This window comes from Rhagoletis pomonella, unplaced genomic scaffold (genome assembly GCF_013731165.1).
Source record: "Rhagoletis pomonella isolate Grant_MI unplaced genomic scaffold, Rhpom_1.0 Rhpom_scaffold_00004, whole genome shotgun sequence".
Taxonomy (NCBI): domain Eukaryota; kingdom Metazoa; phylum Arthropoda; class Insecta; order Diptera; family Tephritidae; genus Rhagoletis; species Rhagoletis pomonella.
In genome coordinates, this window is record NW_023458558.1 from 53,742,263 (window position 1) to 53,767,708 (window position 25,446).

Here is a 25,446-nt window from a genome sequence, read left to right on the forward strand (position 1 = left end):
AAAGAGCGTCAAGACAAACGTGCTCCCTTGCCAAAATGAACGAATTTGTTGCGGTCGGTGTCTTTCGGTCTTGTCTGCCTCAAAACATTGGGTTCGCTGAGGGAATACCCTCAGTAGACGGTGTTTATTCGGAAAATGCAGTTGCGTTAGTAGCGGAACGGTACACATTTTTGTGTTTACTTATTAATATAAATATCTGTTCATTCGTTTTTTTTTTCTGCTACATATTTACATGGTGCTACTGTGTTATGTACTCGTGCTATGCGCTCTTTGCCCAACCATCCGCGCACCATGCTATCCAACAAAGTGGAACCGAGTGTATGAGAATGTAGTCAGTTCACGCTTATCATGCGTGTGTTTGTGGGTTAGTTGGTAGCGGCATCGGACGACTATGTACATATGTATGTATGTACGTATATATGAAGTGGGTTTAGCTCCCGACGTTACGTACGATGTACAGCGCTGCGCTGATTTGAGTTAACCCATCCCAACGATGACAAGAGTAGTGCGTTTACCTATGCTCACGGCTGTCAGCCAAGTTCAATTTGGTGATTTTGTTTTTTTAGCCGAGTAATTACTATAAATCCGGTTTATTTTCCGTTCACTGTGATAATTTCCACACACCATTATGTATAAAGTTAAAAATTAAAAAAAAAAATTAATTTTAAAAATAAATATTTGAGTATTCCATGCGACGTAGTCGTCCTACACTTCGGCGCTTTTGTGTGCGCTGCGCACTTGAGTGAACGAGTTAATAAGTGCGCGACCCCCAGCGCGCTGCTGTGATCGCCCGTGTGTGTCGTGTGATCTTCCTCCCAAAAATAGTACCAAAAATATAAAGCACTTTTAGTTAATCGACGGGCAGTCTGACTAACTGCCTGATAATGTGCGTTGCGTTGCGTTGTGTTGTGGGTTGCGGTATGCCGCGTTGACGTTCGTGTATTGACTTGGAGTACCGGGTTGTTTGTTGATTTTTGATAATTTTTTTCCCGCATTTTATATCTACTAAATGTATATTTACAGTTCTCGCACGCCGGCAACTTTGGTTGTTCCATGCGACGTTAACAGCAACGATTCAACGAATTATTGCCTCAGCGAAAGCCGCGACGGCAACATGTGATTGTGTAGTGAACAAAATGCATAAAAAAAAACAAATATACATATGCACTCGAATATCTAGCACTAAAGTTTACGCCTTGCAAAATTAACATTTTTTGCTCATGCACGCAAATTCATATAAAAGTATGTATAGTACATACATATGTTCATATGAAAAAAAATATATTTGATGCGTTTGTATGTATAAAAGAATTTGCACGGGGCTTCGTACTTACTTGGTGAATGCAGATGCACTTAGACATATCTATATCTATACATACATACATAAATGTATAAAATATTCGTTGTGGCAATCGTTTGCATTTTCCGTTCCAGTTGCAGTCTTTTAAACTAAACCGCTTGAAGTGAAAGAATAAATTTGTGTTTTTTGTTGCTTTTGATTTAAAACAAAAGGCAAATTGCGAAATTGCGAATTACAACAACGTTTAGAGGAGTATTTGCTGCGCTGGTATTTTTCAACGGATTTATAAACAATCATTATACGATAAAGTGACTACAAAATGAGGCGCAAAAAGTAAGTTGACGATACATATGTACATACAGTGGTCGAAATAATTACAGGCGCTCCTCGTTTTGACATGTTTTAAAATATTATTTTTTGTTATTAATTTTTTTTTTTTGTAAAAATAAAGTTCATTCTTTAAAAAAAAAACGTGTAAATCCAAGTTTCAAACTTTGTGCAATATTTGAAAAAACAAAATTCAACAAACTTTTGTAAAAATGTATTTTTAATTAGATTTATTTAGAATAAAGTCCAAGTTTCAAATGGCCAAAAACTACCTTTAATTTTTTAGATTTTTTTTTTCCTCCATATAAAAATAAATTAAGTGTATTCGTTATATGGAAGCGAATGGGACAAAAAATAACCAAGACTGAATAACAATAAAAATAATATGTTAAAACATGTCAAAATATGGTGCGGATATAATTATTTCGGCCACTGTATGTATGCACATGCGGTGGCGAAAATATCAATAGGGACGCGACATTTTAATAAGTTTTGGCTATTTTTATTTTCTTCATGGAAAGGTTATTATTTTTCTTTTATAAAATTTCAAACTTTGTATAAGATTTATGCAAAATCCGAGAGTTTTTTACAAACTTCCCTAAAAAAATCATTAGTTTTAAGGTAAGTATGCAGTTTTGCAGCCCGTTCAGTTTTAGTGCAACAAAGTGCATGTTTGTAGTGGCTACAAAATACCGTTGATTTTGGAATTTTTTTTTCGGACGGTGTTGTGCATTTTATCCATACAAAGTACTTCCCAGCCAGCAGAGACACGTAAATTTTGCCGACCGGAAATGGTACGAAAACGACTTCAGTTTTCGTTCATTTTCGTATCCGAAAAACGTTAAAAATACAGGGGAGTTATCGTACCCGGTAACGTACAGGAAACGACTCCAATTTCCACTAACTTTCGTATCCAAAAAACGTTCGAAAAATATCATGTTATTTGAAAGCAATAATTTTATTTTATTTGTTCAATCTGAACATTTGAAAGTATGTATACTTAGACGGCATTGGCTGAGAACGCAGACGAGCGTGCTACTAATTGTTCTTTTTCTGGAGGTGCCAGGTTCGAATGCTGTCAGACGCAATAATAATAATCGTAATTTTTTCCGAACTAGGAAAAATAATCTGTGAAGTGCAGAAGAAAAGCGTATGTATTCAACAAAAAATTCAATCAGAGAAAGAGCCAAACTCGTATCCGTTTCACACCCGCTTTCGGTACTTTTCTGGGCATTCGTTTCTGGCGCACACTTTAGTGGGAAAGCGATTCGTCAAAGTATCCGAAAATGGAGTCTGTAAACGGACAAATATCCGCATTTCATATACTCTGTTTTTTTCTATTTCAAATTTATTTTCGGATTTTTTGCCGGCTGGGTTATGTTTGAACATTTTTTTTATATGGAGAAAATGAGCAACACCTTCACAAAAAAAAATACCAAAACACAACGATGAGTCTTAGGTACTTAAAATTTCCACTTTATTGTACTAAAATTCAATGGGCTACAAAACTGTATACTCATTCGAAGAAATCTAATTAAAGAGCTCGAAATTTTGATGAAACTTTGTTGAATTTTCCTAATTTTTGTATAATGTTCGACTTATACGGTGTTTGTAAGATAACGGGCTATACTTTCCGAGTATTTCTAAAATGTCGCGTCCCTAATTATATTTTCGTCACTATTATGTATTTATTTGCGTAGATACATGAACTAGATAAATAAAATAAAAATGGGGCAAAGGTTCTTTACACACTTACACGCATACCTACATACTATGTATAACTTGTACCCTAATGCATGCAAAGTAACTACCTATATAATTTTTATGGACTGTAAAAGTCAAAGATTTTTTTGAAATTTGTTTACTCCTACGTGTTATGTTTAAACGTGAGTCCGTTTTAGTACAGTGGCGATCAAAACATATCGTTGATGCCTATGTAAAACAGCTCATCGACCAGTTGCAAAATCGACTAAATCGCTGTTGTGGCAAAAATGAGATTTGGTAACCCTGAACTCCAGGCATTGAGATTTATGCATAAAAATCGGTAAATCGTTAATTAAGCAACAGATTTAAAATACCGCCTATCAAGTCAATGCCTTCAAAGAAAAAAAACAGTTTTTCGCGCTCCTTTAAAATTTGAGTGCCGTTAAATAGGCGCTTTTGCAAAGGCATCGCCGATATGGAATTTCTGGGTAATTGATGAAACCAAGTTTTTCTAAAAGTCTGGATTGTATTTTGAAAAGTAATTTATCAGTTTTTCCAGGTTAGCGATTTTAAGTCTTTTTTCAATTTGAATGTGGTGGTCGCAAAGCAGTACTTAAAATAATTAGAAGTGATTTAAATGCAAATATTTATACATTTCTGGTGGTCTTGATGTTCGAGGAATGTGAACTTGGTCTTCATATTTACCAAAAACGGCCGCTACACGGCTTTGATACAAAAAACATCGATGTAACATGAAGAAAAAGTGCCAGCAATGTTTCTTGCATTCAGATTCTTCGTACTAGAAATCCTACAGAACAGTCTTTTTTTAATTGTTTTGAATGGTAGTCTGCGACCACCAACTTCAATTGAAAACAACGCTTAAAATCGCCAACTTGGGAAAACTGGGAACTAAATTTTCTATAAAATTCAGACTTTCAGAAAAACTTGGCTTCATATCAATGGCTTATGTGAGAAATACTGGTTCTATAGTCGGACATTGCACTTTGAAATTTTCAAAAACATATCCACATTTTTACCATTGAACCTGGAACAAAGCGTGGCCAAAACATATGCAACTCTCCGTGTTTTTCGAAACTGACTGAAATAACTGCCAGTTTTTTTTTAAGATTTTACTTATGCTGAATTTGTACTAGTCATTAAATGACAAAATTTTTAATGACAGTAATGGGGCATACTCATAGTCGAAATAAAGTCGACTCTAAAGTTAGTTGTAGCTCTTTTGAAAGATATTCCATTGAAAACTATGTCAGAAAACTGCAAGCAACTTTGGGGTCTACATTATTTTGATTATGAATATGGCGAAATGTGTTATTTAAAAGATACTGGTGCCATTACGCTATTTGCTGCATAATCGATCAATGTAAGAAGATCTGGAAGTTGTTATGCTTCGGTACGACGAATAACAGCTACCATTTCTTCGTCTTTATCGCAGTAACGAACTTGAACACGCGTTGAAGCTAATTAAGTCATGTTTAACTTAAAAAAAAGAGAAAAATGGTAAAGTTTCTGATCCAAATATCACAACTCTATCCTCCGTGAAAACTGTAACAAACCTGGAGAGATTTTCAGGGGATTGGATGACGCATATCAAGCTATTCCTTTTGACTTTCTTTTACAATTGAAGTGCTTTAAGCTATTAAACTTAATCAAAAGAAACATACATAGCTTTTACCTTAAAAGCTGGTATTGGCCAAGCTTCTAAAATATTCGTTTCAGTTCCATATGTTTTGCCCCCACTGTACTTATTTGTATGTATTTTGTATTGCAAAACGTTCCTTGCTAACAAAAATCAATTAAAAAGTTTGATATAATTCTTTTGACCGCTGTAACGATTTGTAAAAGTTTCCGTCTCACAAAACAATTAAAGTTTTCCGATTAGACATTAACCCTCTGTTGCACGATCCCAAAACGCTAAGAATCGAGAGTTAAAACTTTTTGTTGGTTTAATTTTGCTTAAAGTTGAATTCAGATAATCATTTACAGTTTGTCCCAGGGACGTGAAACGCATTTGAAACGGATTAACCGTTTCTTCCACAAATTAATGCATCATCGTTTTTTCCCATCTGAAAATTCTTTTACATACTACGTATAGCGTATGAAATAGATTTTATATGTTTTTACATATAGGGTGTTCTAGACCACCCGTCCCACTTCCGAAAATGGAGGAAAACGCAAATATATGAACTCCAAGTCGGGAATGCTCTTTCTTTTGGTCGTATTACCGACTTCCGGTCATTTGGAAGACTTAACTGTCTTGACGATTTGACGATGTCGACAAGAAAATTACAATTTTTTCATTGTTTTTTATTGCCAGTTGTTTTTTTACATTTCCAGAAATTTATTGCGCTTTTAACCCTATAACACAAAAATCTTTAACCCAAACTAAAAGATTTTCATATATTTATTCTAAAAGTAAATACCAAACTTTCATTTCAGGCCTTTCTTTTATATTCTAAGGTTTTTTCGGAAAAGGCTCCTTCACCATATATATGCAATGACTAAAAAAATTTCACTAATAAGGTTCGCTTAGGTTTTAAGGCAATTTTCTAATTTATAAAGTTCGATACAAAAATCGCGTATGCACCCAGGTACTTCCAACACACAAGGGTTAAAGAAAAAATTTTATCACCTTAGTTGATTAGATAATATGTGCATACATATATTATTTATCTAAATACAATTAAAAATATGTTTGTTATAAGTAATGTGAATTTTAGTAATTCGTAAAAGGTTTTATAAATTTATTTTTTCGTATAACAATCAGCTGCCAAAATTTTTTCCGGACACCGTTTATTTTATTGGTTTGTGTGTTGACGATTTTTCCAAACAAAGGACGATTTTCGGTAACTATTTCGTGAGGATTTCTATGTTCAATTACCTGGCAACACTGCATTCACTGTAATACACTGTGCGACAAGTTTATGACAATTCAGACCAGCCCGGATTTTGCTGCTATTTTCTGAAAGTATACATATCCAGTAATTAAACACTCGTTAGATTTTCAAAAGTTAGCTTTTTTTATTTACTAAAGTTTCCTTTTCCCGGCCTAAGTACTTTTAAAAAAGTAGAAAAAATGGTTAAAATAAATGTCTGAGCGAAATTAAAGGTTAAGACATTTATAGTAAAATTTCATGGAAAATATTTTCGTAGAACATTATAATAACATTTAATTTCGCTCAGACATTTATTTTAACAATTTTTTGGAACTTGTTCTTAATTGATTAATTTAAGTACCCTATATTCATTAATCAGTTAAGTTAAATTACCCCAAGAGTGCGATAAGCTGAATTATATCCCTCCATGTTATCAATGCACTATTAACTTAATTAAATAATTAATAGCTTGGTTTTCTTCAAGCCAAGGAGGTTGTAGAATATTAAAAAATATTACTGGAGGACGATTTTGGTCAATTTAGTTCGGTAAAAGATAGTTAAGCATTAAGTTTGCGTAACTTTTAAATGAAGTCAGTTTCCCCCTTTCAAGCGCAATCTTAACCCTTTCAGTACCGTGTTGTACGAACATTTAAAAATAAAAAAAAATTTTGAGCTAAGTGTGAGGAGCTTTTATGTTGTGGGAGAAACGACTTCTGCCAATTGTGTGTGAATCATAAAAAGCGATTTTTTTCTTGTTTTTCGCTTTGGTTAGCCACTTTAGCAAGGCGAATTTTTGTAAGATGGCAGCGGCAACCCAAAAACTAAAACTACACAAACAAATTATACGAACATTGGAAATCAGTACAAACACATCAAATTCGCCTTGAAATCAGCAGGTCCGGTAACAGTACCTTATATGAATTCGCCTTAAACTTTAGGTTGAAATCTGTCACCTTTCGACTAAAGTAGTGCAGCAAATTGACAGCTTTATTGTCTGCACTAAATTTAACGATTATATATATATCATAGTTTTTAGATATTATTATTCTTTTGCTTAAATGACTTAACAGCTTAAGTCGTTTTGATTGAATTTAAAATTTTTTTCGGTGCATGGCGTTCTTTCAGCAAAGCGAGTACTCAAATTTCTGATGAAATTTTCGGTAATGTAAATGTAATGCATATTTAGTTTTGACAGTTAGATGTGGATATGTATATGTTCATGTTTAAAAATAAATGCATATAAGTACTACATACATATTTACGCACATATCTATAAATATGTAGATAGTTCAGTATACATGCATACATTTATACACACTTGTACACTTCGATACATATTCACCTCAAAACGTGCCATAACTTTTTTATGTCAATCAAAATTGTCAATTAATTCATTTATAAGCAATTTTGAGGTATAATTATAGGCGTGACGCCCATGTTTGTAAATGAAAGCACATAGCTAAATAGAGATACGCTTTGATTGTCTATGCTTATCATGAATAATTTACGAGAGTAATCGTTGTGCGATAAGATAACCGCTGAAGGGCCGAATAACTGTAAAAATTCATATAATTTTCGTCATATGCAAATTCGCAATGATTTATGTACATTAACTTGTAGGTATGTACATAAGGTTGGTCCAAAATTTATTCCATAACGGTTCTAAAAATTATTTTAAGTAAAAGGTAATCTTAAAAGAAACATTCTCTCAGTAAAAAGATTAAAATTATTGAAATTATCAGCTATTTTTTGTTTAAATACAATAACATCTGGGAATCGGCGGACTGCGGATAGCGTTGCTCATGTGGAAATACAGGACTAGGTTTATATTAGCCAGCTTTGACAAAGCTCAAAGGCTTTGGCCTTTTTTTTATTGTAATAGTGAAAGCTTATCTTGAAGGAAACTGTAAAAATCAACAGCTTTAGCGTAAACCTCAATTAAATGTTATTTTGCTGAACAATATATTTATTTTAGTTACAATGAGACTCAGCTCGCCGGATATTCGGTATGAGGTATCCGGCCGAATCACTATCCGTTAAATCTTTACTTCGTAAACACATCACGCACGTTTTGAAAAAATGTTCAAGATATAAGTGGCAAAATTTTATAGTTAAATCTAATAATTCTATTGTTGGAAGATTTCTGAGTGGAAATATTTATATTCGATTAAAAAATATATATTTTTTAACGATTTTATAGCAATTCTACTAAAAAGCCCGATTTTTTGCATTTTTGCTTGTTTTATAATTTTTATTAGTGCAAAGTGCAGAGAGCAGCTATTTTGAAGAAAATCGATTTTCCTGCTCCCGTTTATGAATGTTACATAATAAAAATAAAAAAGTAAAGAATTATGGCGATCAACCAAAACGGAAAAGAAGTGCACAAGAAAAATTTGAAATATTATAACAAATTTTCACCCACTATTTTATATTTTATTTCTAGAAAATAAAATTTTAGTACAATATAGAGCAAGTTTTAAGTGGCTAAGAATATTTTTTTTTTGCTGACAGTGCTAGGCATTTTCTTCCACATACATAAGTACGCAAAGTGTACTCAAAATGTCCGCAAAAATTGTTTTTAAAATCAATGCGATTTCTTAACCACTTGATTCTTGCTACCTGTAGAGATTCCAAGAAAAAAAAGATTTTTTAATTTTGGTGAAATTGTTTTTATATAAATTCTAATTTTCCAGTCTGGCACCACTGTGCAACAACAAGAAAATTCCAAAAAGTAGATTTTCCTGTTTTGGACCACCCTAATGCACTTATGATACCACTCTGTGGTATGGTGAACATATTGTGAAATTTACAGAGTTGCAAACAAAAATACACAATTTTACAAACTAAATATGCAAAAATCATTTAATAATTTTTATAAATAAAGTATGTACACTTTTTATGGGATGTTGCTTCGAGCACAATTTGACTTTTGTGCGAATGGGGGTGTGTATTTTAGATAGTAATATATCAATCGTAATATGCCCTTCATCCTGCTCATAAGCTAAGTGACAGCCGATAGAGGAGGGACAGTAAAGTAGGGTGGTCGAATTTTTTAAATATATATATATATTTTCTATTGAGACTTTTAAAATATGCAAACTAATTGAATTCATATTTTTCAGAGTTGAATTCCGCATCAAGGCCTCGCCGAGTAAAGGTGTGAACAACTATCGTCCCATCGAGCAGGACGAGGAACTACTTTCGCCAAATGCCGACGATTTAGCGTCACGTTTTGAAGACTACGGTACCACACCGCCACGTACTAGAATGAAGATTAAAAGTCGCGATTGGGAGCGCAAAAAGGCACATGCTGTCGCCTCTGTTGGATCGTAAGTACACTTTTATGTGCATTCAATAAAAAATACTTTCTGAACTTTTCTATATGAATAGATCAATAGATCCCATGCCGAGCACACCCAAGAAAGGCATGACACGTATGGCACGTTCCCGTGTACTTCGACGTAACACAATGGATTGTGCTCTGCTTAATGAAATGTTCGTCAACGAAGAGAACAAGCGCACCAGCAAACGTGCACAAGATCTGTTGCGTGATGCAGAACGTGAACTTAAGAATTCCATGATTTCAACAACAGCAGGCAGTTATAATTCGCGTGGTTCAAGTTTATTGGATAATTCATATCATCAGGAATCATTGGATAAATGTACACCGCTTAATTCGGAGGTGTGTTTGCGCGGCTCCTCAAAGGTGGTGGAATCGTGTAATAGATATATGTGCGTATCCTCGCGACCTATAGGCTGTCGTGCATCGGCTCCAGCATCGGCATTTGTACAACAGTTGCGTAGTGAGCGCACACCAGGTTTGAATATACGCAAAGAGTTTCATGAGACTTTCGCAAATCTTATCAAATTAGGCAGCGTCGATCGACAGGATGCCAAGGTAATGGAATAATGCATTTTGTATTTTTTTATTTTTATTTTACTGGTAAAGTCTACGTTTCTGCGAATGCATAAAAAAATCCCACCCAAGCTATCCTAATTTTTCTTGGCAAAAAATTTTGCTTTTGGAATATATTGCCGGTTAAAGTCCCTGTAGCAAAAGCCCCTAATATAGCGAAGTGTTGACTCAAAAGCCTCTACATAGCGAATTCTGAATATGTTGACGGAAACGAAACTATACTTATTACGAATTTTTTAAATTTTTTTTAAAGTTTCTTTATGAAGATTTAACGATGTTTCGCTGCAATGGATATTGACTTACCCTGCAGAAAATCTGACTAGCTCAGAACTAGACATTTTGGCGACAGTACTAGGCGATGTCATTGGCGGTGTCAAATTGTCGCCCAGTGCATTACTTTGCAACTAGTTTTTACCAGTGCCGTTTTTGAATTTTTTTTTTTATAAGAAAACGTTTTTACGATTTTTAAGATTTTTTTATGCGTCTTTATTCGTGTCTAGTGACGATATGTATATGAAGTTTTATGGCCGTAGGATAACGATAACCCATGCCGACTTTTAGTTGAAGTTTTAGTTAACAGCTTGCTTGCATTGCTCTCACAAATCGTCCCAGAAAACTTTGGAAACGTAAAAAAATCGATTTTTCTCATACTTAAACGCATTTCTAGTAAAGCTGTATCTAAAAATCTTTAATAGGACGGCACGATTTCTCCCATGGACATCGAAGAAATTAATTAAAGGCAAATATCCTTTGCAATTTTTATCCTTCAATATCCATATATATATATTTATGGCATTTAAATTAAATAAGGATTCTTGAAAATGCATTCAAAAGTAAAAATCTTGCAGGATAATATTTTTAAAGACCATTTTTGATTTTTTCTTTTAGTTGAAACGCATATACATATCTATATTTTATGGACACTTTTAGAAATATATTATAATTTATGGTCATTTGGAAAAAATTCTGACTTTATATTAAAGTAAAATAAGTAAGTTAACAAAACACGCGAACTAAACAAAGGTTATTCTAGTAACTTTTACTGCAATTCGGCAAGGGTTGCCGTGGCCCGAATTGCATAAGATTTTATTCGGATAGCTTTTAAGATAAAACCAATAAAATGAGGGGATATGCGTTGAAAACATCTTTGGTTTTTTGGGACAGTCTACTGTACATACAAATACATACATACGCATCTTCCTTTGAAATTTCCTCATATCACTGATATCTACCTATGTCCCACTCTCAGCTTTCACATGAAGAGCACACCTGGCAAGCAGAATTGAAAGATCTCATTTGGCTGGAGTTACAAGCATGGCAGGCTGACCGTACCATGGAACAGCAGGACAAATATTTATTCACCGCCCGACAGGCAGTGCCTGAATTGCTCTCACAAATTATAAATTACAAATTTCAACCGCGCTATCAACGTGCCATGAGTGAATTGAGCATTGATAGTGGCATCAGTACGGATAGCAATGCAAGTTGTAAGTTATATATGTTGTTGCTTTCACGTTATGTGCGAAAATAATTTATTTTAATTTTTATTGTTTTATAGCACCACAGCCTGGAAAATTATGCACTGGCTGTATGTCTTTATACTGCAAAGACTGCATGGAGCAGCGGGAGATTGCCATGAAAGAAGTGGAAGAACTACTGACACGTTTGGAATCCGCAGAAGCTCTGTATCCCTCCTCCCAAGTCATGGGGGCATTTCATCCCATATACAAAAATGAAAACTTTGTAGGCCGTATTAAAGCTATGTGTTTGTGGTATAATATAACACGTCAGAATCGTTTAAAGCTGTGTATCTTTGGCAAAATATTGGCGCGGTAATACGAATAAAATTGTGTCTTAATTTTTTTGGCGACTGCTCTAAAATTTTGTACTATTCAGGTTGCAAAGTGAAAAGTTTTCTTGGCCTGTACAGACATCCTATGTAGGCACTGATAGCGACACATCGTCTGGCGTTGACAACGATGATTCTGGCGTTAATTCGGTTGATTCAACCAAAACCAGTTCTAGTCAAGCTACGCCTCAACGCAAGCTTTCATCATTTTTCTCTACGCCGAAGGTACAGTTCATGTTGAACGATGTGGCGCAAGTACCTGGTGAAACTTCAAGTAGCAACGAGTAGGTTACCTTCTTAAAATGATACTTAAAGTTTTTTGTTTATACATTTGCTGATTAACAATTTGTAGATCTACCTCAACCGAAGTTAGTCACCTATCGTTGGAGGCATCTGGTTCGCATTTACGTAAAAATTCCATGCAGGACATAAATATATTTAGTGTTGAACCTTTAACTAGCTGTAATGATGCTAATTCATCAGCGCTATACAGGTGCGCCTACAGCCTAATAACGCAATAGTAAATATAAAAAGTAGATAATTTCTATATTTTCTTTGCTCTTAGGAAGTTCATCGAAAATGTATTAAAGTCTCGTGGTTTAGCGAAAGCTTTGTCGTTTTTAAATAAACTACACAATGTCGTGCTCTTCAAAGCTCACATTTCGCTGGAGAAGCCCGGCACAGAAGACTATGACTTCGAAACTGAGCGCATTGATGAGCACGTGCCTCATTTGGAGCCCAAAATTGGCCGCGAACAAATTGATGAATTGCGGCGCTTTGGTTATTGGAGCGACGAGGCCAAGTCCATAAACTTGCCTTCATACATTCCCTCTTTCGTGTTTCTCAGCGGCATACCTTTGCAATTTATGCACGAGTTTTTACGTATGCGTCTAGAAACACGCCCCTCGAAACCAAATCCGCTAAGCTTAGAGCAGCTCATGAAGGAGTTACGCGAAGGACTGACATTGGCGCTGACACATCGCGAACGCTATCAGCGGCACATAACGACAGCGCTGGTGGAGAATGAGGAAGAATTGGAGCGATACATGGGAATATTGAATCATTTTGATAAAACAGTGCGAAAAGTATTTGAGGTATTTTTATTTATGAAATTTTTGCTATCTTTTTGACTGACATTTTCGTAATGTTTTCAAATTTTAGCTATATTTAGATTACATCGATCAATTGGTGCTGCAATCATCGCCAGAGTGTAACCAGAAATCTGCGCTGGAAAAGGAATGGATGTTTACCAAACTCATTAGTCCCATGATAAATGGCATGCATACAATTGCGGCCAAGAAGTTTTGCACCATAATACGCAATTTGTTGCGCAGCATATCTGACCGTTTGGTCAGTCGTGCCGCCGAATTAGATATACAAATCGATGACACAGCACAGCATGGTGAAAGTGATTTGAAGTGGCAACTCTTAACGATCTGTAGAGAGATGCAATCGCTTTTCACTGTGGAACGCGAATGTTCGGTGAAGGTGCTCTTCTTTGCAAAGATGTTTTGTCGCGATGTCGAAACGACTGACTTTCATCGAGAGCATTACGAGGATGATGTGATCAATCAGCAGCAAGATTTTGTCTGTGCGGAAGTCAAGAAATCATTTAAGTTGCTGCAAAAAGATGTGCTCGATGTGCGCAACAAGCTTTCCAAAATAATCGAGCGTGTGCAGGAGCGATGTGGTCCGGAAAATATGTCCGACTTAGACGATCAAGATAGGCAAGCGGTACTTTCGCGCACACGTGAGATTTTGCATCAAGGCTATAAATTTGGGTTTGAGTATAATAAAGACGTAATTCGGCTCTTCGAGCAACGAATAATGGCAAACAAAGATGAGTCATGTGAGGTCGACTTGTCCTTAGGTATTATAGATTTTGCGAAAATGTGGATGCGTTTCGTGATGGAGCGTTGCGAGCGTGGTCGTGGTATGCGTCCACGGTGGGCGTCACAAGGCTTAGAATTTCTAATTCTCGCTTGTGACCCGCAGATAACGCGTCATCTGGATGAATGTCAATTCGAGGAACTGAAGAAACAAATGGACTGCTGCATATCTCATGTGATTGGCATAACATCTGAACCGGAAAAGGTTGCGCGCAAAAAAGCTTCACCAAGAACGCGAAAAACATCATCGCCGGCCACAAGCCGATCTCGGACGCCCACACGTACCCCAATATCTGTAGGCGCCGGCACCAGCCCGAATACGCCATTGAGCTCACCGCAGTACAATAAATTCTTACATCCGCAGTTTAGTTTAAAGGAGGAAGTGTTGCGAAACGCTGCTGATGGCACGCCAGAATATACGGTTGCAGACAGTCAGGATTTGCCGGACAGCGGAAGCAACGCTACTGAGAAGCAAGGTGATCTACGGCTAATTGTGCCACAATCTTCGCCTATGTCAAAATCACCCAATGGCGGCAGTAGCTCTTCCTTAGCACCACGGCAAGTACGTGTGCGGGACGCTGTGAATCATTTGGACATGGAAATTGAAGAACATTTACGCGAACGCAACTTAATAGGCCAGGTCAAGGAACTGAATACCTGCGATAAGGTACAGATACGTGCACGCAGTGTTAATTTCCATTGGCATCGCGGTATTAAGGTAAGTGGTAATGAAATTAATGATTAGATGATTGGTCTATCAAAACGTCGTACATCAATTTCAGATTGGCCAAGGTCGTTTTGGAAAAGTTTATACCGCTGTCAATAATAATACTGGTGAGTTGATGGCTATGAAAGAAATTGCAATACAGCCCGGTGAGACACGTGCACTCAAAAATGTCGCTGAAGAATTGAAGATTTTGGAGGGTATTAAGCATAAGAATTTGGTTCGCTACTATGGTATTGAAGTACATAGGGTAAGTGGGTAATATCTTACAATAGGCTCTTTCCCGTACAACCCGAACCGGATCCGGTAATTAGAGAATAAGCGAACACTTTGCTCTCAAAAATGGAACAATGTCCATAAGTACGGGATCGCAAAAAATCACATTTCGTGACCATAATTTGAGAAATAGCTGATTCAAGTGGTTTTTGTTATGGACACTTAAATGCAAATACTTGGAAATTGAATTTTGGTTTCACAAATTAGATTGTATTAATAAAAAAGTATATACAAACTAAAAATACATGTAAACACAAATAAGCCGGAGAAAAAGTTCGGGTTTTTTCTAATTATACCTATGGCAGAATTTGTATGCTAGTCTAAGCTTATATATCTATACTGAAATCGGCCGATGGCGCTATTTGAGAGTTTAGTTTAGTTTTGATTTACCCCTTCATTCACCTTCTAAATAATCGTTACAGGAAGAACTTCTTATATTTATGGAACTCTGCTCGGAGGGTACTTTAGAAGCATTAGTGGAATTATCGGGTGGTCTGCCGGAAGGCTTATCGCGGCGCTTCACTGTGCAACTACTATCAGGTGTTGCTGAACTACATCGGCACGGCATTGTGCATCGGGATATAAAGACTGCAAATATATTTTTGGTGGATGGAAGTAATAGCCTAAAGCTAGGAGATTTTGGTTCAGCGGTTAAAATACAGGCGCATACAACTGTGCCAGGTGAACTTCAAGGTTATGTGGGTACACAAGGTATGTAAAGAAATTATTATAAACTTTCTACTTGATAGTGGGAGTGTTTTAACAATTATGTTCCTTATTGTAATCTATAGCGTACATGGCGCCGGAGATATTCACTAAAACCAATAGTGATGGTCATGGCCGTGCTGCGGACATATGGTCTGTGGGTTGTGTGGTGGTTGAAATGGCATCGGGACAAGTAAGCCAATTTCATTTAAGTGATTATGTTTAACTAATACTTCTGCTAATTTTAGCGCCCATGGGCACAATTCGACTCGAATTTCCAAATCATGTTTAAAGTGGGAATGGGTGAGAAGCCTGAAGCGCCGGAAAGTCTTTCACAAGAGGGACATGATTTCATAGACAAATGTTTACAGCACGATCCAAAAGATCGTCAGACAGCCCTGGAGTTGCTGGAACACAACTTTTGCAAGGTATTACTAAATAATTACACAGGTTTACAAAAAAAAAAGTTTCTGCATATTGAACCAAACCTCTATATACCTATGTTATTCGACACCCTGAATGCGAATCCGAGGTCTGTTAGCCTCCATCACGTCAGGTTCGAGGTCAGTTGAAGGACAAGTAGAGAAAAAAATCCTTTTTTTTTGTAAACTTGTGTTATTGATAATTAGTTTATAACAATTTAAATCGAAATTTTACAGTATGGTCATGGTGACGATCAGAATTGCGGCGATTACACGCAAGCTCAGGTGCGACGTTCATTTCGTCGTAACATGAATTTAAGATAACGCGTCGCTGAGAGTGCAGCGAAAAGTGTCCTTGTTTGTTAGTGCATTAAATGCATTTGAACATGAATTCAAATAAATATATTGTATTATAAACGTAGTAAAATATTTGGCTCATCAAGTTAAAAATGCTTCCATGTATTTTAAATGTACACATACGATGTGTATACTTATATGTATATTTATTTTAGTATTTAGGTAAAAGTGTTGACAGTGACTTAGAATCCGCCTTAAAATTCATAGAATTACATACTTTTATCTGTATTTTGACTATGTTAATGTTAAGGACTTGGTAGTATAAAATATGTAATTGTATGTGTCTAAATTGCACATTAAATGTGCAGCATAACCCAAATATAAATATATATGTATATATGTAAAAGTTGTATGAAAATGCGGCAAACAAATGTTTGAGTTGTTTATTTTGTATTTGTAGCATTTATTTTTTATAACATTTATTGTTTATAACATTTTTGAGCGGTTTACGACCACGAGGTTCTTGAGCCCTGGTGTTAAATGGATAACATTAAGCAGTACAGCTAAAAATGAGGGAAATCCACTAGTTGGCATTTCTGTGGTTAATATGGAAAGAAAGAATCGACTATCGGGAGATGCAATTTAAGCATACTTTGAAGTGTGTTCATTAATAGAATTGAGAATTTTAAAACGAGTCATTTACCGTTATCTAAAAGATGTATACTCCGTATGTTCGTAAATTCAACTACCGAGTTAAGATCAATGATACAACTAAATAAATACTTTTGAATCCGAATGGCTATCAATAGGCACCGAATCACATTCATAAGGAATTGGCAACACCTATGAATGCACTGATAGTATCTCCAATAATATCAGTTGTTAGAATCGGCACCGAAGTTCTGAACTACGCAAACAACTCTGTGTTCGTATGGAAAAGTAGCTTATGTCGAAAGGCTGACTTTAATATAAATCGGCATTTGCAGTATACGATTCCGAATGATTCGCTGGCGCTGAGCCGTTGAACAACTTTTAGAAAATAAACGTGCAAGAAATAGTTCCGATACTAGCAAGTCAATATTCTTATTAAGTCTCATCAAAAAATTCCTTGTCGTTTAAAGAATAAAAGGAATGCCGCATTATACTAAAGCCAACCCTTCGACATAAGCTACTTTTCCATATGAACACAGAACTTATTCAAACGTCCACTCAAACTTATAAAACTCATCTAACCCTCCAACCCTGTTGAAACGATTCTCGAACGCCACGATGACAACTCTTGACAATTTTCCGAGTTGATGTAACACTACTACAATAACCACAACATAGCATGTTGTCGAAGATGAGTCGCAACGGTCACTGAATCGAATATCTATATTCTAGCTCAAGAGCTGGACAGGCAATTTGTTTGATTAAGAAGTGTAAACGTCACCCACATTATCTGCAGACTCTTACCAAGCGAATCAATCTACGACATTCACATGACAGCTGGTTCTACGTACAGACATGATGAGAGGCGAGGACGGTTTTAACCAACCAACGATGGTAACACTGTTAAATGGGCGTTCTCTTTCAATCTTTGTTCGTTCCTCGGGCAATAGAAATTATCCGCACCGTTCTGGATCTGTTTGACATCGAGTCCAATCTCGGATTTACAATATATTTAAAGGATGTAGGCGCTTAAGGACCTGTTTTGGACTCAAGTGAAATATGGAGTAGGCAACACACCTTTTGGCCTCTTGCTGTTCGAGGTTGGCCCATAACGGCCAAAATCTCGGGCAATGCGCTGGTGTTCTCTAGCACACCGTGATATCTGCGAATCCCATCTAACCCTCCACAACTTTTAAACTATTCCGATTCCCCGGCTAACCAGCAGTTCTAGGTCCTAGACAGAGCTCATCACAGAATTTTGACCCACTGTGACCCATAATTATATCGATTAATAAACTTGCTCCGACTAGGCACTTGTTGGAAGAAGCAGCAGAAGGCATCTAAATGAATTCAGTGACTAGAGTCTGGACTACATACAGTAACAACCCGACCATACAAACAGGTAATTACCGACATTCGTCTAGAGACTATTACTTCGTTCAGCAACTCCCGTCATTTGAATGCCGTCACCGGAGTTTAAACCATCACTCTTCGCGGAGAAAGGGGCTACCTTGAGAAACAGTCGTCGACTCAGCACGTTCTTGGGTCTTCATATACGCGAGTTTGACGAAAATCATTTTAGTGGATGTTGATGATGTGATAATCGGTTTTGGTATGCCAAATGTAAAGTGGTTAGGACGAATTCGAGACGTGGTCTACAGAGCTGGATCTAAATAACGGTATGATATCCACCCATTGATAGACAATAACAACACATGCTACAGCGCAGGAAGCACTCTGGTGGAGCTTTTGCAGAATAGACATTGAGCTACTGCCGCCAAAACATGCTGGAAATTCTGGAAGGTAAGCTCAGACGGGATCAGATCCTCGTTTAGAATTTTTTGTTTGTTGCTAATAGGACGCGTGAGTTCGCAAAACTAAGATGGGCATAGTTTCTCAAAGAGGAGGGACCGCCAGTTTTACGTTGACTCCGAAGCTTTTTTCATGGCAGAAATACGCTCAGAGGTTTGCCATTGCCTACTAAGTATTATACCGCTATTAGAGAAAACTTTATATTTTCTTTTGTTTTAGATGGTAGTTAGTCGAAAAGTGGGCTCGATCCTAGGCACGATCCTAGGAATGGTAGTGCGCACTTCTAACGACTACATCACAGCGGCCACCAATTCTGTAATTAACTGACAGTATTTTCAACAAAGTTCCAAAACAAGTATATATGTATTTTATTAACCGACTTAAAAAAAGGAGAAGGTTATCAATTCATCGGAATATTTTTTTTGTATTATTGATACCACATAACTTTGGACCACGTTAACCGATTTTTATAATTATTTTTGAAAAGGAATTGTGGTACCTCACAGGTGGTCCCATACTAATTTGGTTTCGATGAAAAAAATTAACGATACTTTTAAATTTTTTTATGAGATTTGAAGTCGGTTTTGTTTTTTGCTTAAAAATTACTTGTCTGTTAAAGCTCGTATTTATTTAATTTTCAAATGGTTATAGTAGAGTAGGTTATTGTAGTTTGACAGTTCCACCGGTTTTAGTGCGAAGTTCAAAGGAACAGACTCACAGATCCCGGCAAATGTAAGTGTGTATTTATAAACAGCTGGGTTGGATCAAGATATTTATGAAGTAGTACCATATAAAGGGTATTCGGTGCTAACTGAAGCTGGACTTGGTGTTGAGGACGCAGATGGTGGGCCATCATCAGTTGCTGCGCCTGCGGTTGTTGGATTAATTGTTGGCGGTGTTGGAGCTGCTGTTGGTACAGTGTACACTTGAGCGAAAACGGTAGGAGCCACAAGCATGAGGGCCAGCATTATGCTAAGGAGAAGCTGGATTACTAACGGAGGAGAAACATTTGTACATAATTAAATTAAATAATGCTTATTTCTACTGGCTTTTTAAGTTATTTAAAATTACCTTTCATTTTTTGTATGCTTTCGGCGCGGCGCAGTGCTGTCTTTAACTGATATTCACTTTCCTGAGATTGGTGAAGTATATCACCGGAAAGTTTGCGCTTGTCTTTTTATACCCAAAGTTTTATCTATTCCGAGAAGTGTATATGTACATATATATGTATATATACATACATATGTATATGCAAATGTGTGTATGTATATTTATAATTGTGTGCATATCAGATAAAATTTTAATTAATTAGCGGTCAGTTGGCCAGAGGGCTAATCTGCACTGAAATAAGCGGTGGATAAATTTCATTTTTTTTTATTTTAAAGGAAGTGCACTTGATAATGTAATGATTCAACCTCACTAGTGTGAGGTGAATTCATCAATTCGTGGATACTTTGGCTAATTTTCGATAATAGTCAAAAATAGGGCACGGAATCTCATGCAAATGCATGTTTTTATTGGACATCTTCAAATGGAAATGGTTAAGTTATCTTTACGAATAATGAAATTTCCTTTAAAATGGCATTCAAGAGTTAGTGCATATTTTGCAGTAAATGCATGATTTTGCATATTTTGCAAAAATAAATTTTGCATATTTGATTTTGCATATTTTGCAAAAATAAATTTTGCATATTTGAGTATATTTTACAATAAACGCATGCGGGTTTTTCATACTTTTATTTTTTTATGATTTACAACCATTTAAATTTAGTGCGACATCTTTTGACAAAATAAATTTCCCTTGACAAAAAAATTGCCGTTGAGGCACTCTCTCCTACCTCTGTTACATATCAACTGGTTTATACTATATCTGATCAATACGAAATCACCCTAATATGGGTCCTGGGGCATAAGAATATTTATAATAACGAGACAGCGGACTAGCACCGTACTGAATGTATCTCACGCGGTGGACATGGGCGCCTCGCTCAGGAAGATAAAAGCAACAATTACCGAAATTGGTCACTCGGAGGCCAAGCAGAGGTGGAACCGTACAGGAACGAACAGGATTACCTGGTGGGTGTCCTACGACCGACTTAAATCCAAAGTTCTGTTAGGAATGAGCAAAGAAAATACCTACAAACTTACTGCAGTATGCACAGGGCACTGGCCCGTTGGGGTACATGCCGAAAGGATTGGATTGCCTTTTAAAAGGTTCGGTCAAGTTGCGATGAGCTTAGCTCTCTGTATGACGTATTATAATTCATTAAAGTCGCCAAATGGATGTAGGGTGCACGAATTCTGGAATAAAAATGACAAACTTTAAACTATTAAACTATCTTAAATTCCTATTTACACCAGATTGTAACTGACTGCTTGATTATAAAGAAATTTTATACATAAATATGTATGGTATTTTGAAGTGAACTGATTTCGTTATTTTCTTGTTAAAATACATGTGTTATTTATTTCTATACCGGCAATAAAATATTAGGAAAGTATTTTTTTTGCATATTTTACTTGTGTAAAGCGCATATTTTTGAATTTTGAGTGCATATTATATGCGCATATTTTCGATTTTTTAGTGCATGAGATTCCGAGCGCTTACCGAGTCATGAATACCAAAAAAAAGCACCAATTGTATGTCAGCTTGAAAGTTCAAGGTCTCTATTTACAGGTAAAGTCTGTCAACCATCTTTCAACTCGTAAGCCAACGTGTGATTCTGCCCTGAAAGCTCCTTTCTGCCTTTCGAAAGACTAATTGAGGAGGTCTTAGCGTTATTATTTATGTATTTTATCGATAAGTTCTCTAAAAATTAAATAAAGACAAATACAACATAAATAGAAAAAAAAATTAACTTAAAATAAGAAAGAATAAACAAAATAAGTCTCAAAAATTAAATGAAATTAAAAATTAAAAAATTAAGCGAAACTAAAAAATATTTCTCTTTTTATAACAATAAAATCTAAAGTATAAAAATAAATTAGATTACATAAATAAAATCAAAAGTAAAAAACGAAATTTCTAAAAATTAAATGCAAGCAAAAATATACATAGAAATTTAAACTGAAAAGCGTTTTTAGAATCTATAAATCAAAAGAAAAACTATTAAAAAAGACAAAAAAAAAAAAAAAAAAAATCTTAAATATTATCTAAAGTTTAAATGAAATTAAAAAAATATTTATTTCCCTTTTTAAAACAATACGGTATATATCTTACTAATATTATAAACGAGGTCAGTTTCTTAAAATTAAATGATATTAAAAAAATAGTTCTTTTAATTTTGAAATCAATATGGTGTATAAATAATTCTACTAATATTATAAGCAAGGTCATGAGGGCCAGAGAAGCCTATCTAAAATTTTTTTTTTTTTAGTAATATGACAAAGAAGCATCTATAAAAAACAAATGCGGGCTTTTACTAAAAACTTCATTGCACCTACGTGATGCTACATATTTTAGTAAAAGAATACTAAAAGGGCGTGCGTCAGGCTATTATCGTTTCAATTCTAGTAATGTATTTTAAAGTGCACCTCAATTTTTTTTTTTTAAGTGTCAGGCTAATCTGGCCCTCATGGCCTCAAATATGAAAGTTTGCATGTTTGGATGTTTGAAGTTCCATCACGCGGAAACGATTGAACGGATTTGCATGGAATTTTGCCTGGATTGGAAAATAGGCTACCTTTTTAAGAGTAGCCACCTGTTAAAAAAGTTCAATTAAATAAATAAGTTTAATCAAACATTACAATACAGCCGTCGAACGAAAAATAGTTTAAGAGAGCTTAAATTCGAAGATATTTTTGAAGAGGGTTGCCACCTGTTTGAGAATAAAATTTTGCACGCTGATGGTTTGTGACCTGGTTTGAAAAATAGACTAATAGACCTTAACCGCTTTCCTGATCAGAACCAAACTTGGCACACTTAGTTACTACGGATTTCCCATGGATGGCGTTAGACTGAAAATAATTTCGATAAATCAGGAGGCCATGGCCCCACCCATACAAATTGTAATTTTGATAATGCATACTTATCTCTGGAGGTAGCTGTGGGAGAGTATTGAAACATGGTATGGAGATACCAAAGTACAAAATTTGCATGATGAATACTACCTCTGGTGATATTTAGCTACAGTACTGAGAAGTGGTATTTTATCAAAGCCAGGTTACTGAACTTGAGTTGGAAATATTAAGAACCCGTCGAGGCACCTGCCAGAAGGTTACACGTTCACGCGGCGTATCCCTGGAACAATTTTAAGGTAAACTTAGAGATTGATATCTTTAGTACGCCTAGCTTGCAAACGAAATTTCATAGTTTTAAATGGCCTAAATATTATTATATTATAGGACAATAGGCTCTGTAAACAAGCTCCTTCTGCAGAAGTTGTCGGGATGAGGTTGAAGAGGAATCGATGCACCACTACTAATGTGAAGTGAAGCATTTGGGATGACATTTTTAAAAATATGGGCTCCATACGGGGTAAAAAATGGTTTGATAGCCTTTATACTGACCGTATGGATTAAACTCAGCTAGAAGGATGTGTGAATTATGAGTTATTCGTACGCGCCTTCCTAACCTAACTCAACCTAGGTATATAGGATATATGTACACATATTCTAGTATTTGGCCGAACTTCTCCTCCGATTTGTGGCGTGCGTTTTGATGTTGTCATACAAAGTGGAGAGACTCCGAACGGCGATTGTATTTTTATGAGAAGCGGTTTTTCATGGCAGAAATACCCTCGGTGGTTTACCATTGCCTGCCGAGGGCCGACCGCTGTTAAGAAAACACCTTTTTTCTACATTCTTTTGCGATGTTTCTTTGAGCAGGGCTTGAACCCAGGCATGCGGAGTGGAAGCGCGCCAGCTGGAGAAGGACTTGTATTCACTCGGCATTTCCAATTGGCGTCAGTTGGCACAGTAGAGATATGACAGTCAAAGTAACATCCTAAACAGACACCACTGTACTAAGTACGTTGACTTTAATTAATTTGCTTATCTCTCCAACTTGCTGAAGAAATCCTAATTTTAAATGAAAAAAAACGATATGTTTTGGTGTTTTTTTGTTTGTTTATGTATATACAACATGAATTTATTCAGAATACACATAACACATACATATGTATGTGGTTAAAAGGTCAATTTCAATATTTAAGCTTAACAGGAAACTTAATTAAACTAAGATTCGAGAACTTTATAAGCAGACTCTTAAAATATTAACAAGAAAATACAAGAGGAATTAGCCAACAGATTTAAGGTACGTATACATGTACAGACTAGGGACTAAATACTCATCACGTAATGTTCAAATTCATATTTAGGGGCTATATAATATATAAGTAATAGGATATAGAGAAATTTTCTTTTCGATAATTTTCTGTAACAATTTAATAACATTCCTATTTTTCAAACAGATACATATTTATGTATATGAAGATAATTAGTTTAGCAACAGTGAACACAATAACAAATCTGTAATAGGTATACATATTTTTTCTCTGCACAAGATGTATGTATGTATGTACATCTAAATTTTTGTAAATATGTATATTAGTATTTATAAGTAGACTTATAAGCTTCTATTTGCCTCTACATCAATATGTATACATATGTATAAGTATATATATATATATATAAGTGATATGTATTCGATTTAGTTAGGTTTTAAATTTACATATGCGTCAGTGCTTATCTACATACATATGTACATATATGCAAGTGCATATGTATGTAAAATTTATAACTTTTCAAAACTTAAGCAAAACATTTCATATATTTCATATACTCGTATTGTATTGGCATTGTAGGCCTTAACTGATATTTTTTTTTAAATTTTCTTTAAATACATTTTTGTTAAAAACATCTAAACAGTTTAAATAGTCTCTTCAGCTATGCAGTACAACAATCTATTAGTAAGTAGGTATGCTATGTAAATACATACATATACACAACTGTCTAATTCTAATTCAATAATTCCATGCTATAAATTTGTAAGCTATTTATTTGCTTTATTAACATTCTTTATTCAACATTTTGTTTGTATGTATGTATGTACATTCATATGTATGTATATACTGTATTTTTTTATTGCATAATAATATGCCGATATGTATTGTTTCCTTTCAAGTCTATTTTAATAAGAACTGTAACATCTTTAGTATATATTTATTTGCATATATGTGTATAAGAAATGTACATAAGCATACATATCGATGCAACTCTGCAATACCGGCGCAATTAAAAATTTCATATTTTTGAGTTACATATGTACATATATAGCGACTGCGGTTGAGATAAATAATCATATTTTATGCTTTTACTGTTACCAATCCGACGGGGCGGAATTGTGTCATTTATGTATCAGAAAATCGAAGTAAGCAACACCTACTACTAAAGAGTGACACATGTCTCTAATTTATTGGGAATATTGGCAATAGTCAAAAACCGTTTCATAGGAAATAACGGCATATTTCGTTTTGTGCCGTTTTTGAGTAATACCAGAGGACTTATTTTCGTTTAACTACTTACAGGTCTATTCTACGTTGGTAACAAAAATTTTGTTACCGGTAAATAAAGTTCATCGTAAATTTTTAAACCTTTTTCGCATTCTGCGCACTGGTAATTTTTGCCCCGTGAAGTTTGTATGTAACACCAGAAATTATACACAACTTCATTGCTGAATT

General features: G+C 35.4%; 2 protein-coding genes across 3 annotated transcripts; one reads left to right on the forward strand and one right to left on the reverse strand.

Moving 5' to 3' along the window:
• Positions 1-122: 122 nt before the first annotated feature.
• LOC118737786 (mitogen-activated protein kinase kinase kinase 4) lies at positions 123-16,727 on the forward strand. Of its 2 annotated transcripts, none has more exons than XM_036468542.1 (15): positions 123-160; positions 1,024-1,633; positions 9,348-9,554; positions 9,616-10,123; positions 11,391-11,628; positions 11,700-11,973; positions 12,038-12,274; positions 12,343-12,483; positions 12,556-13,084; positions 13,152-14,597; positions 14,662-14,853; positions 15,302-15,590; positions 15,671-15,777; positions 15,833-16,012; positions 16,244-16,727. In XM_036468542.1, exons 2-15 carry the CDS (start codon positions 1,620-1,622, stop codon positions 16,328-16,330), a joined length of 4,449 nt encoding a protein of 1,482 aa, XP_036324435.1. In that variant the 5' UTR covers positions 123-160; positions 1,024-1,619; the 3' UTR covers positions 16,331-16,727. The 2 variants fall into 2 exon arrangements, with proteins under 2 accessions (XP_036324435.1, XP_036324436.1); XM_036468543.1 differs by having other exon boundaries at positions 146-160; positions 1,435-1,633.
• Positions 16,728-19,361: 2,634 nt separating this feature from the next.
• Positions 19,362-20,305, reverse strand: LOC118737790. The gene is made up of 2 exons (XM_036468550.1): positions 19,838-20,305; positions 19,362-19,757 (listed from the first exon to the last, which is right to left on the reverse strand). The coding sequence occupies exons 1-2, from the start codon at positions 19,842-19,844 to the stop codon at positions 19,540-19,542; spliced, it is 225 nt and encodes a 74-aa protein (XP_036324443.1). The 5' UTR covers positions 19,845-20,305; the 3' UTR covers positions 19,362-19,539.
• Positions 20,306-25,446: the final 5,141 nt, after the last annotated feature.